A 17,788-nucleotide genomic window follows, 5' to 3' on the forward strand; every position below is an offset into this window, starting at 1 on the left:
TTGTATTAAGTGCACACCAAGCACAGTTTGGAATGGTCCTACCATATAGATATCCCTGGCACATGCAACTGTATACTATACATATATATATATATACACACATACATAGTATAGTATTGGAAGTTTTTGTAGTCAATTGTATTGAAAAAATTTGGCTGAACTTTTCAATACAATTGATCCTGCAGTATATATTGGACAAAAATGTGCTATGATATTTTGCATTCTTGCAATGACATAGGTATTGACACGTATTAAACTCTTCCCGCTGCAGCCATTTTCCTTTTTGCAGTTTTGTTTTTCATTCCCCACCTTTATCTTTCCATACACAGAGCTGTATGAGGCTTTACTTTTTGTGGGATGAATTGTATTTCATCATGTTACCATTTAATATTTTTTAAGATGTTCTGGGAAATCAGAATGCGGTGGAGTTGTTAAAACTGCATGTGCAGAGTTTTGTTTTACAGCATTCACTATGCTGCATCAAAACGTGGCATCAAAAAGTTTGGACACCCATGGTCAAAATGAATGTTATTGTGAACAGTTAAGCAAGTTGAAGATAAAATGATCTTCAGAAGGCATAACATTAAAGATGACACAATCCCAATGTATTTTTTAGAAAAAAAAAATTATTTTCATATTTTACATTTTTAAAATAACAAAAAATAAAAATGACCTGATGCAAAAGTTTGGACACCCTGCATAGTTAGTACCTAGTAGAACCCCCTTTGTACAAATATCACATCTTGTAAACATGGATTGAATGGATTTTCATCCATTCTTGCTTGGAAAAGTCTTCCAGTTCTCTTAGAACTGGCACAGATTTTCAATGATATTCAGACCAGGGGACTATAAGGGACATGGTAAAACCTTCAGCTTGTGCCGTTTTAAGTAGTCTAACGGTAGTATTTGAAGTGTGTTTAGGATCATTATCCATTTGTTGAAGCATCCTCTTTTAAATTTCAGCTTTTTACAGATGGTGTTATGTTTGCTTCAAGAATTTACTGAAGTTTCATTGAATCTATTTTCCCTTTACTCATAAAATGTTCCCCATTGCATTGGCTGCAACACAACTCATTGATCCACCCCCATGCGTAATGGATGAAGACACGCTCTTATCCTGAAATTCTGAGCTGAATTTTATGGTTAGGACACAGGATAAGTTTTCTTCTGATGACTCTTCCATGAAGGCCATATTTGTGCAGGTATCGCAGGTATCGCTGTGAACAATGTATCACAACACCAGAGTCTGCAAAATCTTCCTGAAGGTCTTTTGCAGTCAATTGGGAGGTTCTGATTTGCCACTCTGGCAATCCTATGAGCAGCTGTCTCTGAAATTCTTCTTGGTCTTCCAGACCTTATCTTTACTTCCACTCTTCCTGTTAACTATCATTTCTTAGTTACATTTTGAACTGCGGAAAGGGCAACTTGCAAACACTTTGCCATCTTCTTATAGCCTTCTCCTGCTTTGTGGGCCTCCTCCACTTTCAGAGTGCTAGGCAGCTACATAGAAGAACTCATGGCTGATGTTTCTGGGCACAAGGTTAGTGGAGACTGGGTATTTATAAAGCTGTGAAATTTGCAACACTTGACCTTTCATAGCGATCATAGCGAACAAGCCATAACCCTAACTGGCTAGTGAAGGTCTGAAACCTTGGTCAAAGTTATCTGAACACACAAATCTACAAGGGTTCCCAAACTTTTGCAAGGTATTCCTTTCCCTTTTTCACTCTAAAATTTTACTCAAACATAATAATACACTGATATTGCTTAAAATTGTAGACAATTGTGTTTAATCTTTAACATTATGCCCTTTGAAGATCATTTCATATTCAACTTGCTTAACTGTTCACAATAACAGTCATTTTGATCAGGGGTGTACAAACTTTTGCATGCCACTGTATATTCTGTGCATTGGTACGATCAACACAATATTAAATTTAGGCTAAGGCCCCATGTTGTGGAAACACAGCTTTATTTGTTGTGGTTTTTTTAAGCCAAATGCAGGAGTGGATTGAGCAAAAGGTAGAAGTATAAAAGTTTCCTATATATTTCCCATATCCTTTTGTAGCCATTCTTGTTTTGACTAAAAAAAAATGCGACAAAATTTGCAACCAAAAAAAACTTTTTCACCTGTTTTTCACCTGTTTCTCAGCCTAATATAGTTTTTATTATGTTTATTACGTTAACGAAATTCCAACTTTTTTTTAAATAAAAAAATAAAAAATTTAGTTGCCATATTCTATCATCCATATCTTTTTTTTTTTAGATTTTTGTGTATGGAGCTGTGTAATCATCTGTTTTGCAGTTGTAGTTTTTATGGGTACCATTTTGACATTCAGACATTCTGTCTTTTGGGAGGCAAAATAGCGAAAACAGCAGTTCAGCCATTTTGATTTTCTTTCCCCACTATGGCATTCACAATATTGGCTTTTATATTTTTTTTTTTATTTTTTTTTTTAACTTTAATTTATAGCAGCCATAGGGAACTTGAACCCAAGGGGATATGCAATACTAATGATAAGCCTTGTGAAAAGTCATTCACTTCTATTACAAGTGGCGGTAATGTAATAATGCCAGTCCTTAGAGCCTTCAATAGGCTCCCAGCAGATGGAAATCTTGCTCTATGGGGTATCGATCCAGGCAACATGGCACTGAAACATATCGCCGGTCTTCAGATATCTTGTTACATTTGACCAAGACAACAGAAGGGTTATTCCCCAAAATCAGAGAGGACTTTGGTTGTGGGCACTACTACTGGATTTCTACTATGTAAAGATCTGGCGCAGCATTTGCGCCTGCTCAGTTCTTCAGCCCCAACTTATAATGTACTATTACAATGAATATTGGTAAGGTGTTATAGCAATTGTCCAAAAACACCAAAACTACAGAGTTTTGTAATACTGATGACAGAATGCAATGAGAAAGTCATAGAAAAAAGACATAAAGAAATCATAAAGTCAAATTCTATAAAATTACATATGCAGCTGCAAAACTACCATAAAAAAGTGACCTTAGGGAATCTAAAGTAAAACGGCTTTCCAGGAGTATGATATCGCGCTCCATTCCCTCTTCTCACGAAGGGACGTCACATTCATTGGACACATGGCCATGCTGCTGCTTGGTCCCATAAATTAATGGGGATGAGCTATAGCATGGCAATGTGGCCAACAGATGTGAGCGCTGCAGTATCTATATGGGACACCCACATATTACTCTCAACACACTAAGGGTAAGTTCACATGGAGGAAAGTGCGGCCACAAAATCACAGGCACAAAATAACGTGGCGTATACGCTCCTAACTCCCATTGAAATGAATGGGAGCATTTTGAGCGCGTCATCTGCCGGCACGTGTATACGTGCTAGATCACTCTCAACGTACATCGTGTGAACTTACCCTTAGGGTATATTCACACAGCGGAAAATTAAGAGAAATTCCTCTTCATTTTCCGCCATTGTATCTTTGGTCACAGTCTAGCTGTGGCTTAGAATTTATCTTATTATACAATCAATCTTTAATTAACGATAAATCAATTTATTATAAATTGTAAGTTCAAAAAGACTTTAACTGCAAGGTAAATGGCAAAACTACTTTTAAAAAATTTGGACATCACTGGGGTTGGAGTTCCTGGTCGGCCATGGATTTGAATTCTATTGACATGTCTCCTTGATGCTATTAACCCATTAATTGCTGCAACAATTTTTAAATAATTCATTTATAAATCCATAATAAGGCTAGGCGTATTTTTTGATGCAAGATTTGTTTGTTTGTTTGTTTGTTTGTTTGTTTGTGAAAAAAAAAATTGCAGGTGTCAGCAATTGAATCTGTCAGCAGTTCTGATCCCTCAAAACTGTAAATTCTATAATATATAGAGGGTAGGGAAACAGAGTAGTGCAACTTAACAGCAGTTATGAGTGACATTTTTTCCAAGTGTGGCACTGGGGGACATTGCAGAAACACAGTTTTTTTTTGTACCAATGCCATGAGTGGATTGAGTAGAAGGTAGAAGTAGAAGTAATTCCTATTTATTCCCCAATCCTTTTGCAGCCATTCTTGGCTTTGGATCATGTAACCTGACCATCACCCCAGGTACTTTTAGGATAAGACCCACATAGCAGGCCACAGTGAAAAAGTGCTGTGGAAAAAAACGCTGTAGTAGTACATCGCGTTATTTCCCACAACAGTTTTTACAAATAGTTTTCCTCTGTGGATTTTCTTCTTCAATTATACCCATAGGGAAACAGCCAGCATTTCCATAACGTGTTAACCCCTTCCCGCCGATGGCACTTTTTGACTTCCTGACCAAGTTCAATTTTTCAACACTGACATGTGTCACTTTATGTGACAATAACTTTGGAACGCTTTAACTTACCAAAATGATTTTGAGATTGTTTTTTTTCGTAACACATTGTACTTCATGTTAGTGATAAAATTTGGTTGATATATTTTGTGTTTAATTATGAAAAAATAGGAAATTTGGTGGAAATTTTGAAAAATATGCATTTTATAAAGTTTGAAATGATGTGCATTGCATACAGATAGTCAGACCACAAAAATAATATCATAAATCTCTTGTCCCAGATCTCTGCTTTATGTCGGCATCAAACTTTAGTCATCCTTTTATTTTTTACAGACATTAGAAGATTTACAAATGAAACAACAATATTCAAAATTTTCAAGAAATTTCTAAAACCCATTTTTTAAGGGACTAATCCAGTTATGAAGGGGTTTTGAAAGACCCTTGTATTAAACCCCCCATAAATCACCCCATTTTCAAAACTGCACCCCTTAAATAAGCCAAAACAAAATATACCAAATATTTCAACCCTATAAGTGCTTAACAGGAATTAATACAAAATGGAAGTGAAATTTTCAAATTTGATTTTATTTTACTAATATTTTCGTTTAGCCCTAGAATTTGCACATTCACAAGGGGTTAAAGGAGAAAACGCATCCCACAATTTGTTAGGCAAGTTCTCCCGACTACCATAGTACCCTACTTGTGGGTGTAAACTAATATATGGACGCACAGCGAGACGCAGGAGGGAAGGCGCGCCAAAGAGCTTTTAGAGGGCAGATCTGGCTGTGATCAGTTTCAGGAACCATGTCGCATTTACAAAGCCCTTGAGGAGTCAAAACAGTGGAAACCTCTAGAAAGTGACCCCATTTTGAAAACTGCACCCCTCAAAGAATTTATCAAGTGATGTAGTGAGCATTAGTAACCCCGAAGTGAATATGTAAGCTGTGCGGAGTAAATTGGATACACCAAATCCCATTCTATTTTCCCACTAGCTCCTATGACACGGATGGGGAAGAGGGGCATTCTGGGGGATCAGCGCTGGTGTCTTCTCTCTCATAAGCTCTAAATATGGGGTGTCCCCTGAAAACGCTCGCACAGATTATACATTTCCTTCTAGTCGCAGCCACTTATGTCCTAATGATTTGGCGACTTTTGGGGTTTTTGTCTTCACATTGTACAAGCTAGATTTTTATTTTTATTTTCTGGCAATGTGGCCATATGAGGGCTTGGTGTTTGCGGTATTAGATGTACTTTTCAATGTCACCATTTTGGGGTGCCTGTAACTGTGACTATTTTTTATTAACTCTTTCTGGGTGGGATGTAAAAGAAAACATCAATGCTGGCATTGCTTTTTAGCATTTATTTTTTTTCCCGTGAAGCGTACAGCATAAGTAACATGTTAGCTTTATTCTGCGGGTCGGTACGGTTACGGCGATACCTCATTTATATTATTTTTTAATGTGTTGCTATTTGTGCAGAATAAAATTCAATTTAGGGGAAAAAAATCAATTATTTTTGCATCGCCATCTTCTGAAAGGCATAACATTTTTATTTTCGGTAGACAGAGCTGGTTGAAGGCTTATTTTTTGCGGGATGACCTCTGCTTTATTTTGGTTTTCATCTGACCATTTGATTACTTTTTATTGAACATTTTGTAAGGGAAAGGTGGTGAATAATCATTATTTTGTGCGGTTCTCTACTTTTTTTTTTTTTACGACGTTCGCCATTCGGGTTAAATAATGTTTTCATTTTATTGTTCAGGTTATTATGGACGTGGTGATACCAAATATGTAATGTTTTTTCTATTTTTCTTTATTTTACATAATAAAACATTTTATATGGGAAAAGGGGATTTTTGGGGCTTTATTTATTTCTAATTTATTTTAAACTTATTTAAACTTTTTTATTTTTACTTTTTTATAACTTTTTTTTCTATCCCCATGGGGGATTGAAGCAGTGATCTGCTGATCACTGCTTCACTAGATGTAGCTGCAATACACGTGTTACACGTGTATTGCAAAGTACAGGAAGCTCTCAGCCCCGTGCACACGTGCAGGGCTGACAGCCTCCATTCCTGGCAGGATCAACCAGGTACTTGGAGGGGACGACATGGGGCAGACCCGGGGTCACTAATCAGACCCCGGGCTGCCCACTACCAACACCGGCACCCCCTGAAACCAGTGTGTCCCAATCCCCGGAGATGACCACCGGCATCTCAGGGGTTAACACCCGTGATCGGACACGGTTCCGACCGCGGGTGTTACAGGACATTGTCAGTCGTATGTTATGGCTGACACCCACAGGGCATGGTGTGCACACAGTTTCTGTGTGCACACCATGGAGCCTACGGCGGTTTGCGGAAGTCCTTCCTGGCAGCGCCGTACTATTACGGCGGATGTCGGGAAGAGGTTAATATCATGCAAAAGACACTTTGTAAGTTAATAACAATGTGATCGTAATGGGACCCACAGAATAAATTTAGCATGTCATTTATATCCTATGTGGAGTGACGCATATATAATACACAAAAAATACAGTATAGCAAAAAATTTTAAAATTGTGTTTTTTTAAGAGAATGAAATAGAACTAGTAAAAATTTGTTATAACATCTGTTCGCAAAGCTACTTATAACAATATAACTTCCAATGTAGTCAGTGGATTTTTCTGTTACATTTCTGTCCTTTTGTAGACTGCTATATTGCTGAGCTACGGTACCTTTACATTGTTCTGCAGAACAGTTTCCTAGTTTTTATTATTTGTCTGAAAGTGTAAACAAATTTTTCCTGGAGCAAAGTCTGTCAAATAAAATCTCTAAATAATTTAAGTAGAAAATGTGTATTTGATTTTAAAGAGAAAGAAGACACATACAGTCGTAGCACTCGCTTCTTCATAACATCAAATTATAGCTCTTCTGATTTCTGACCATTGGTCTAGCTATCGCTTACTCTGACAATGTGGAAAACAACCAAAAGGCCCTTACACCTGCTCAAACCCCCGTATATAATACAACTTTAATGATCAGTTTATACCCCAGAAACCTCTACACAATATAATTGCACCATTTCCTATAATAAAATAGCACTTTTTTATATTTTGGACTTCTGTTACAAATATTATAGCTCAGTATATATTAGAGACTTTATAGTATTCACATTAGATACAACCTTTGCTACTGTAAATAGTGCTATAAAATGTGCAAGAAGACACATAAGACAAGCCACTAAGTACATACTGTAAGTACATTTTATTTTCCAAAGCATCTGAGACTTTTCAGCAACTTGCCTAGTGTAATTCTAGAGTGTCTTCGCACTATTTGGCACTTTACAGTACTTTTCTGCTGCATGATTATAAGTCATTTCTTCACTTTCACAGAACTCAAACCAGTGCCATAGTGGTCTAGTGAACATCAACCTTGTGATCACGGGAAAAACTGGGCTCTCCCTGGTTGTAGGAGACTGAATGCTATGAGAGGAAGGATGAGGAGTAAACTTTGTAACAGAATGGATGATACGAGAGGTAGGATGGAGAAAGGATAAGGTGGGGTTGATGTTGCACCCTTAAAGGGGCTCTATCATTGGGAAAAGTCATTTTTAACTAATCACATACTTGCATAGCCTTTAGAAAGGCTATTCCACACCTACCTTTTTATGTAAATCGACTCAGTAGTGTTTGAATAAGTCCGTTTTTATTCATATGCTAATTAGCCTCCAGCATGCGCAGGAAGTTGTCAGCCAGCTCTCCTCTCCCTGCTGTGGCTGTGTGTTTTCTATGAGAGCAGGGAGGAGGAGTCAGCAGCAGCAGCCTGTGCTGTATATGCACGAAGAGACTTCCGGGGTCTGGAGAAGCTAATTAGCATATGAATTAGCATATCCGCGACTGAAAGATGGTGCACTGCACAGGCATCCAGCCACACACTCTGCTCCGGATTAGGTCCAATGAATGGGCTTAGTCTAGAGGAGGGAGTGTCTTCAGGCCGAATCAGGAGGATGAAACGGCCTGAAGAATGAGTGCCTTACTTCCTTTTCCAGGAGCCAGCACAAGCCGACTCCTGGAAAACGCTCCTGAGCTGCTCCCATTGATTTCAATGGGAACCATCTTTTTGGACAGGATTTTGAGGCGAATACGGCCTCAAAATGCTGACCAAAAAACTCTGTGTGAACTTACCCTAAGTGTCCATTCACACTGAATTTTTTGGTGAGGAAAAAATCCGCTTCAGGAATTAGGAAATGTTTTTTTTTCCTTCAGCACAGTGTATGGATCGTGAAAAAAACGATAGTGGTTTTTCCACACAGTTTTTGCCAATTCCATGTGGATTTTCTGCCTCCCATTGACTGCAGGCAGAATCCACCTAATGGAAGCTTTTTTTCTGCTAGCAGAAAAAAATCCGCTAGTGGAAAAAAAAGCTAGCGGAACCCATAGAACTCTATGGGCAGGCGTTTTTTTCCATGTGTATTCTGACACAGATTCAGCGCCAAAAACTCAGTGTGAATGGACCCTAAGGCCTCCTGCACGCAACTGTAGGAGGTCTTTACTGTCTACAAATACTGATCTACAATCAGTAAAAACATATGTGCAGCAGTGTAAAAAAAAAAATCTCAAACTTTGTGCAAAAATCTGACTTACACAAAAAAATTTTTAAAATGTTTTTATGCCTGAAAACTGGTGTCCAAGGTATAATACATTTCCCTCATTGTTTGCATATGACTAAATGCTATGAATGTTGCATCACTGTCGCTGTTTGATTCTTTTTTTATTATACTTTTTATAGAACCAACTTGGTTTATGCTTAGATTTAAAAATATTGTGTTGTTGGTGCATTTATCAGTATGAGCTGGGTACAATGTAAGTACAGCACTTAATCTCTTTACTCAGTCCGTAAAAATTGTGTTCATGGGGCTGAATCACAGTGTGCATAGTATGTAGCAGTGTTCATGTTACTTTCAGAGCATAACACCTATGACAGCTTCATTACATAGACTTCTATAGCAATCTCTTGTAAATCACTTGAGCAGAGAAGCTTTACAGCCAGTTAGGTTTCAGATTATAACCTCAAATGACATCTGACTTTCACCTCAGACTTTCTTCACTGGTCAAAGCTAGCATGAGTATTAGAGACTGTGCGTTGTCTGACTCTCACCACTGGTGGGACACTCATTGGTGGTGAGAGCCAGATGTTATTGAGTGTATAATCTTCTCCTTCCTGACTTTCTACACACGGCTTCCACACTATGCCTGCTCATCTTCCTTTCATCTGATAAACTGATGAAGGTCTGTACCGGGGCCGAAATGTTCTTCTTTTGTGAATGAAATAAATTAGGATGTGTTTTGGAAGCTATTTTGAGTGCCAGAATTTTTTGTCTACTGAGTGTATAATCTGACATTTAGTTAGCACAGTCATACATTACATCCTAAGAAGTTAACATAAATACAGTTTCATCATAGACCTAATTTTGTAAACAGTCACAATCCGACCATGCTTAATGCACCGCAATAAAAACATATTAAGATGGGACAAACAGTCAGACATCTGATTCATGTGGCTAAAACTTACTGTGGGTGTTGTTTCTTCTCTCTGCACTCATGCACAACCATTCATCTTGCTGTAAACCACCTTGACTGTGCTTTCCTTCCTGCCCTCCCTCATATATTACATGTGGTTAGGGGAGGCAGAAAGCAGCATAAGCCAACAAAACCTGTAGAAGTGTGTTAATTGATCTTTGTCAGATTCAGCAGGACAGTTAGCTAGGTTAAGGAGTTACACATGCTCTACAGCAGTAAAATGATGGGCTATGTATTACAAGGTTTTTATGTCATATATGTCTGATAAATGAAGGTCAGACCTCAAACATGGGGTGCCACAGTCTGTCATACAGTTGCTGTGAGAAAGAAATGACTGTACATGAATAGCTCTCTCCCCTCACTCCTATAGAAGTTCTGAAAATATGCTATACGTGTCTGAGATGGGAATACCATTTTACATACAAATAGCCTACAGCTATACTGTAAATACACTGAAAAAAATATATTTTAAAAAATGAACTAGAATATTCTCAGTTAGGGCTAAAATATTGCATATATATATATATATATATATATAATCATACGTACATATTATCTATATATAGTATAATTAATATTTTTTATTATTATTATTATTATTATTAATAATCACAATAATAATAAACATAAGAAAACAGGGTCATTATCCTGCATTGCTTTCATCCCCCTTTACCTAATTCACCTCATCTGTTTCTTTCACCAGTTAATTTAATATCCTTTGTTCCATTGCATTTTCCAAAAGCCAGTGAACATAGAAATGTGCAGCTAGCATAGGCCCTAAAGGCCTGTGGATCAAGATGGCAGGCAGGCTGTGGCATCCCTGAGGAATTAAGAGCCAGAAGGGTGATTGGACACAGTGACCTGTCTGCACGAGATGAGAGAAAAACAGGAGGGCTGTAAGGCTGATGAAGTAACCTGTCACTCAAAGGACCAGGTCTCTACATAGGAAGATGCAAAAAAGAACTACAGGGTGAAATAATTGAAAAGGTTCTTTAGCATTTCTCTTTACTTTAATCTCATCATCATATTCTGAATATCTATTTGCAGGGTTGTTTTTTTTTAAGATTTACTGCATTTCAGCTATAAGGTCAGTGTATTGTAAGTCTTCCTCACAAAAATGTATATTATGCACTTTTTTGAATTTGTTTTATTGCCTACATTCTTACCTTTGTTGTAACAATCTATAATAGTATGATTTGGGAAAGTGATTTATCTTATTTTCTTTGCAATAAGTGTGGCTGTATAAATAACTAATATATATATATATATATATATATATATATATATATATATGTAATATATATATATATATATATATATATATATATATATATATATATCCATATATGAGATAGATAGAAAGTTTTCAGTAGACTTTTTGTCTTTATGTAACTTTCACCCGCTTAAAAATACAATGTGCTTGTATCACATATAACATTTGCAACTCATAATAAGTAAATCCAATATAATATAAAATGTATAATTCCCACGGTTTACATAGAGCGATTTACTGTAATTCTATTCAATATTTCTAAATGTCATATCTATAACGTACCAATTCTGTGCAATTTCTATATGATATTGGGAGAAAAAAAAAACATAAAAAGTAAATTGTTTCCTTCCTACTGTCTATACTGCAATTCAGTACAGAGAATCTAACTTTCTGCCTGTTCATATTACAGTGAAATAATCTGTCATGGTGCAGAAAGAATACATAGTATATTACAGTATGTAATAGCCTCCATATAAGTGTGTTTAGTATTGTTATTTAGGCAAAATCTATTTGATGTATAATAAATCTGAATAAAGTATGAAATTATGTTACTATCAGTATGTATTGTCATCAATATTCATTGGCACATATGGGAAGGAGTGCACTTGGACTTAAGTAATGTATGCATTTATTTCCAAAGCATCTTGTGAAGTTCTTATTACCTTGTTCAGCAGTTTTGGTATACTGGGGGCACTTACATGTTTTCTGATCACTGATCATATACCCTACAGCATTACTAATGACACTTATATGTTTACTGATCATATACCCTACAGCATTACTAGGGGAACTTACATGTTTGCTAATCATATACCTTCAGCATTTTAATGGTACAAGAGTATAAGCTATACAGCTAAACAATTGCTTATGTGGTTAACTACTCATTATAGGTACTTCCTTATCTATCATATAGGGTTAACACACACTGCTTCTTATGACCAAGCTTATCAGACATTCTCTGACTGATATTCCTTTATATAGGTGATTGTCAACTAGATCTGTATTGCAACACACTGCAGTCCTGTGCTATAAAGTTTACAGTCCATTAAACAGTGTAGAAGAATGTACAGCAATTCAGCCTTTTAACATATACAGTCAAATAAAGCACAAAGATTAACTGTATTTGTGACATATAAAGAAAAAACATCTAAATGGGTAAAAGAAAAATCAGCTTTTCTTAAATAGCCCTGATAACTACATAATTGCCGCAGTCTTCAGTACATATAAATCAAGTGCATTCCGTATACGGTTTTATGCCAATTTGTCGCAATTTTTGACAATAATTGTGATAAGCTACATCAGGGGAATTCACACTCCTAGCCACCATTAGCAAACATTAGCTTCTTCAAAACTGAGAAAATCTATTACTGTACAGCTGCCCAATTCATTTCCCATAAAGTACTACAGAAAATGACATGGAAACTAATAATAAGCTGCAGTAACTGGAAAATTGATTTCTAAGTATTGTTTTAAATTCTTCAAAGTACTACAACAAATGACAAAAAAGCAGATTCTATTATCCACAGTGCTGATTTATAAAAGGCTACTCTATAAAAGCATCCCAAATCAAAGGAAGGCAATATATACTTTTTTTTTTTTTTTCATCCTAGGAGGTGTATATAAACAGACACAAAGGAAAAAGAAACATCATACATTACACTTATCAGAAATATCTCTGAAGTAAGACAAGGACTCACTGACCCATTCGGAAGACAAAAGACGGCGAAATGGTAAAGCTTTAAAAATCAGCTTGTGAGGCCTCTGAGAGATATTCATCCGGCATTTCATCACAGCAGAGCCAGACCTGTTCACCTCCCTGGATACAGGGAGGAGAGAACTAAATAGAGCTGTTTATTAAAGCTGTTGTGCTGGATCGCATTAGGAGCTTTGAGCAGACCACCTGGACTTCTCACATCCTAGCAGGGTTTCATTTGCCTGCCACCCCCTTTTACAACAGCAGAGGACCACTTGCTATAATAAGCACAATCACATGTCATACATGCCACTGGTTAATATACTGTATTTTTTTTCTTCTCCGGGGATAAATATAGTTCAAACATAAATAAAAGGAAAATGAAAAAACAGTAAAATATATATTTTTTATATTTTCCAGAATTCTGTTCTCAAAAACCCAGGAAAATATTAACCTTAGCATACAGAAAGTGATCTAATACAATAAACAAATATATTATAGGAAAATGCATTTTGATATCAAATTTCCCAGCTTGCCTATAACGTATTGTAGTACAATTTTTAAATGAAAGGTCTAAGTACATGTCAAGCTTCAAGCCTCCGGGCAGTCAAAGATACAGAAAAACGGTGGTAAATATGAATTACATGAATCTGAAGGAGCAATCCGGTAAGGCTGAGAATAAAAAAAATAAATAAATAAAAAGGGAGTTGAGAAATGGCTGACACGATACCTGACCAATTACAGCTTGCATGGTCCCTGTGTCCTGCCGCTGAGCTGAAAGATCGAAATCCGTCATATGGACTCTTTGAAAGCTAGAATGGGGGTTTCTGCCATGCATCTGTCAATCAACTTCTGCACTCACAACCATCAGTAAAAGCGAAAGGGGAAAAAAGTCAAGCTAGCCCAACAAATAGGATGAAACAGTCATGTGACCTTCAAGGCACGCACACACACACACACACACACACACACACACACGGGGACTTACACTAGCAATACAATGTATGAATTTTCTGCAGACATGAAATGACATTGACAAATACCCAATACAAACTAAATAAAGTGAGACAGGCAGACTCTCGTAGCGAACACAAAACATGGACTGCTTTAGATTCGACTAAAACAGCTAATAAAACAGACAGGCTTTTTTCTTCTTTTTATACAAATTTTCCGGAGGGGCATTTTTACAGGAAAGAAAGAATGTTATTTAAAAGAGGGATACTGTATCACAAAACTCATAGTTCTCTGCTTCCCCCTCTTGAAAGAGCTGAGCAGTTTAAGTGCTCCGCTCTGTAATGTGCCCATGTCAAAGTGAAAAAAAAAAGATAAAAATCAATGTGATGCTTCTCCCACAAAGTGCAAAATGAAATGCGGACAAAGCGTTTCATAATCCTGTTCCCTTATGAGTTGAAATGTCTCAGTTAAGATTGCGTATTGGAGCAGTGATCGAAAATTAAAGCTCATAACGTGCAAGGAAAAATTACTGCGGGTGTAAAGGCAACTCAAGCAGCTATGGTATCTATCACAATTTTCTACAACTACTGCCACAAACCGGAGCAGTGATTTTTACTTTTTTTCTTTTATTTTACTTTCATTTTTTTTATTTTTTGAGGATGATAGTAACTAAATATCATTTCCAAATTTATAAGCGCTTGCTAAACATTTTTGTAACGTTTCATGGCTGTAGGTAAAGTGGCGTTACAAATCATGAGATTATGAGTTCAAATATCAAAATGTTACTTGCCTGCTCCATATGCCACCAATTTCATAGATACATAGAGAGATATGTAGATTTTGTACAAATCTGGCAGAAAAAGAATTAGGAATTTACTGCATATATGGAGGTACTCTCTCCTACAAGCATTCTTCTCCTAAGGTCTCTTAAAGATGTCCGTGGCCGGGATCAGTGTGCTAGCTGTGGTTTTCCTAGATAGCATACTGACCCATTCATTCTACGGGCCAATACACATGACCGTGAATTACACAGTCACATGTACGGGAGACGACAGTCCAGGCTTCAAAATATCGAACAGGTCCTATTCCTGTCCTGTCCTATTCCTCTCATTTAATGAAGGGAGCCGTGGAAGCATAGCCGGTGCATAGGCGGCAAGTGGGTGACATTTGCATGTCCCCCGTGCGCCACCAGTGTCTTTAATTCAGTGTAACAGTATAGTTCTGTACTAGACAGTAGTATGGACTCTATGCACTTCTATACAGCAACAGCGCAAACACTACTCCAAAGTATTGAGTCCACTGTAACAGACCGTCAAAATATAGGTCCTATTTTTGTCCATTTTCAATAATCCATACTCAAACGTATAGGGAATACAAGAAAATGGGTACCCCTCGGGTCCAAGACGGTTGTGAAAAATGGATGATGAATCCATCCTAAGGCTACATCCAAATGATTGAGGTGCACCTGAGAGGCTTTGTGTGTGAATAGGACATGACCTGATATTGAATTAAATGCTGATGTGTCATCTGTTAAAAAAATGGACATCACACAACCACCATTAATCACTGTCATGTAAATGTAGCTTTACTTTTAGGGTCCATTCACAGAGTCTTTTGGTGAGGATTTTGATGCTGAATCTGCCTCAAAATCAGCCTCCACAAAAAAGCCTCCCAATAGAGTTCTATTGGGAGGCTTTTTTTTGGAGACTGATTTTGAGGCGGATTCAGCTTCAAAATCCTCGCCAAAAAACTCTTTGTGAGCTGACCCTTAGGGCCCGTTCATACGGAGTAAACGTGCGTGTATTTTGGCAAAATACACATGTAAAAAATACACGTGTAAAAATAAGACTCCCATTGACTTCAATGACATTTTTTTGCACATGTAAAAAAAAACACGTCAAAATACACGTGTAAAATGTCATTGAAGTCAATGGGAATCTTATTTTTACATGTGTATTTTTTACACGTGTATTTTGCCAAAATACACGCACGTTTACTCCATGTGAACGGGCCCTAAGGATGCATTTACATGGAGGAAAATGGCACTGAATTTGGTGTGGAATCTTCCTCAGATTCAGCACTGAAAAAAAAGCCTCCCATTGACTTCAGAAAAAGGAACCCATTGAAGTCAATGGGAGGCATTTTTCAGTGCTGAATCTGAGGCATATTCCACACCAAATTCAGTGCCATTTTCCTCCATGTAAATGCACCCTTAGTGTAGGTCATGGTCCACATGTGGCAGTGGATCCCATATTTTTAGCTGTTATACAATGCCATTTTTACAATTTCTGTTCTACTAGATCTTCTCCAGACAGGAATAAATGCTGAGAAAAAAAGCTGCAGAAAAGCTGTGTTTACAAAGACACATGTACTGTATGTTTGGAAAACACAGCATGTCAGTTATACCTGTGGAAACACTTGCATTTTCCCTATAAATTTAATAAGGGAAGAAAATCTGCAAAGAAAAACTCAGCAAAAACGCAATGAAAAATGCTGCAGGAATAAAACGTGATATGTTTCAACTGTTTTTATCTGCAGCATTTTTTAGCTGTGTTCCACAATGTGGGGCCTTAACTTTACAGAGGACATCCAAAAGGTTCATCTCTTTGCATCATTTAATAGGCACTGCTTCGCTCATTCTGGAACAATTGGAATTTTTCCTGTAGCTCCAACTGTTCCCAAGTAATCAATGCTGTTATCTTTGGTGTCTGATACGCTATTTAACTTTATTTAATCAGTTAAGATGTCACCGTGTTATAAAATTACAGAAAGAAAGGAAACAACAGCACACAAAATGATGTCTGACAAAGTATAATGGGAAGCAGACAATACAGATGTATATGGGGGGGGGGGGAATCTCATCTCCAATGAGTGTTACCTTGTCAAGAAAACACAACATAATAGCTGGGTTAGTCTTACCTTCTGGATACCCATATTATGTGTTATGTATTATGCAGACACCGGGATGGGTGGTGGGATCCTCTACCACCTTAGTGGGAGTCACCAGTCCTCCTGGGACACTGTTCCTATTACACCCTATCCAGCTTTCTGTATCCTCACATATACTCCCACCCTAACAATAGCAGTACCCAGGTTTATACTGCCCTTGCCCTGATGTACATTACATCTAGGGGTACCAGTACTCATCAGGGGCCCTTAACAGGTGCCACTCTACTGCTTTCAGAGCAGTTGGAATTTTTTTCTGTAGTTCCTACAGTTCCTGAGTAAGTTTCAGGATCCAATATAATAATTAGGCTCTCTAGTGTCAGCTGGGCAGTCCTGGAATAGAACAGACAATCTGGGACCACCGCCTGACAAAGTGCCTAATTGGTTTACCGGACACTAAAAATAACAACACTGATTATTCAGGAATGGTGGGGGCTAAAGAAAATTCTATGTGCCAGAATTAGTGGGGCATCGCCTACTGATTTATGTAAAGAGATGGTATTAGTGGTGAAAGGTCTTCTTTAAATCAGTATTTCACATCTATTAAATACAGCCCAAAGGGTTCAATGACACTTTTGTTGTTACATTGATTTGTTGGAATACTTATTCCAATGGTTTTCCAGTTGGAGCCCCATAAATCAGTTATGTGAAGGGGCCACTGCACTTGTGCGATCGCTTGTGTGATGACCCTATCCTGAGGACATATCAATAGAAATGAACTGGAATACTGTAACTCTTTAAGGCTGGAGAAAAAATGCCACAATTTCTGTAACTGTCGCGTCTGCGTAAATCACAGCAGGTCAATTATACCTACGGAAATTATGGCATTTTCTGTGTAGTTACAATTACAGTAGAAAGTGTACAGAGGAAAATTCTGCAGACTTTCTATGTAAATCGCTGCTGGAAAAAAAAGCGATGCGATTCCACCACGGTTTTTCCTGCAGTGCTTTGTGGCTTAGGCCCACTACATGGGGCTTTAGCCTAAATAAGTATTCCAACAGATATACATAGTATGATGGCTGTCAAAATTTCTGAACATTTAACAGCTTGAAGTCAGAGTCTAG

At 37.4% G+C, this 17,788-nt stretch overlaps 1 protein-coding gene across 3 annotated transcripts in view; it reads right to left on the bottom strand.

The window, feature by feature from the left end:
- Nucleotides 1-13,687, bottom strand: part of POU6F2 (POU class 6 homeobox 2) — a 474,882-nt gene extending 461,195 nt beyond the window's left edge. For 2 of the 3 annotated variants that reach the window (XM_075271186.1, XM_075271183.1), the window contains exon 1: nucleotides 13,555-13,687. In XM_075271186.1, the coding sequence (XP_075127287.1) occupies nucleotides 13,555-13,662 (108 nt within the window). In that variant the 5' untranslated portion in view covers nucleotides 13,663-13,687. Of the gene's footprint in view, nucleotides 1-12,832; nucleotides 13,041-13,554 lie in introns of those variants that run through there. The other variant, XM_075271184.1, reaches the window with a different exon arrangement.
- Nucleotides 13,688-17,788: the final 4,101 nt, after the last annotated feature.

Source organism: Leptodactylus fuscus, chromosome 4 (assembly GCF_031893055.1).
Source record: "Leptodactylus fuscus isolate aLepFus1 chromosome 4, aLepFus1.hap2, whole genome shotgun sequence".
Taxonomy (NCBI): domain Eukaryota; kingdom Metazoa; phylum Chordata; class Amphibia; order Anura; family Leptodactylidae; genus Leptodactylus; species Leptodactylus fuscus.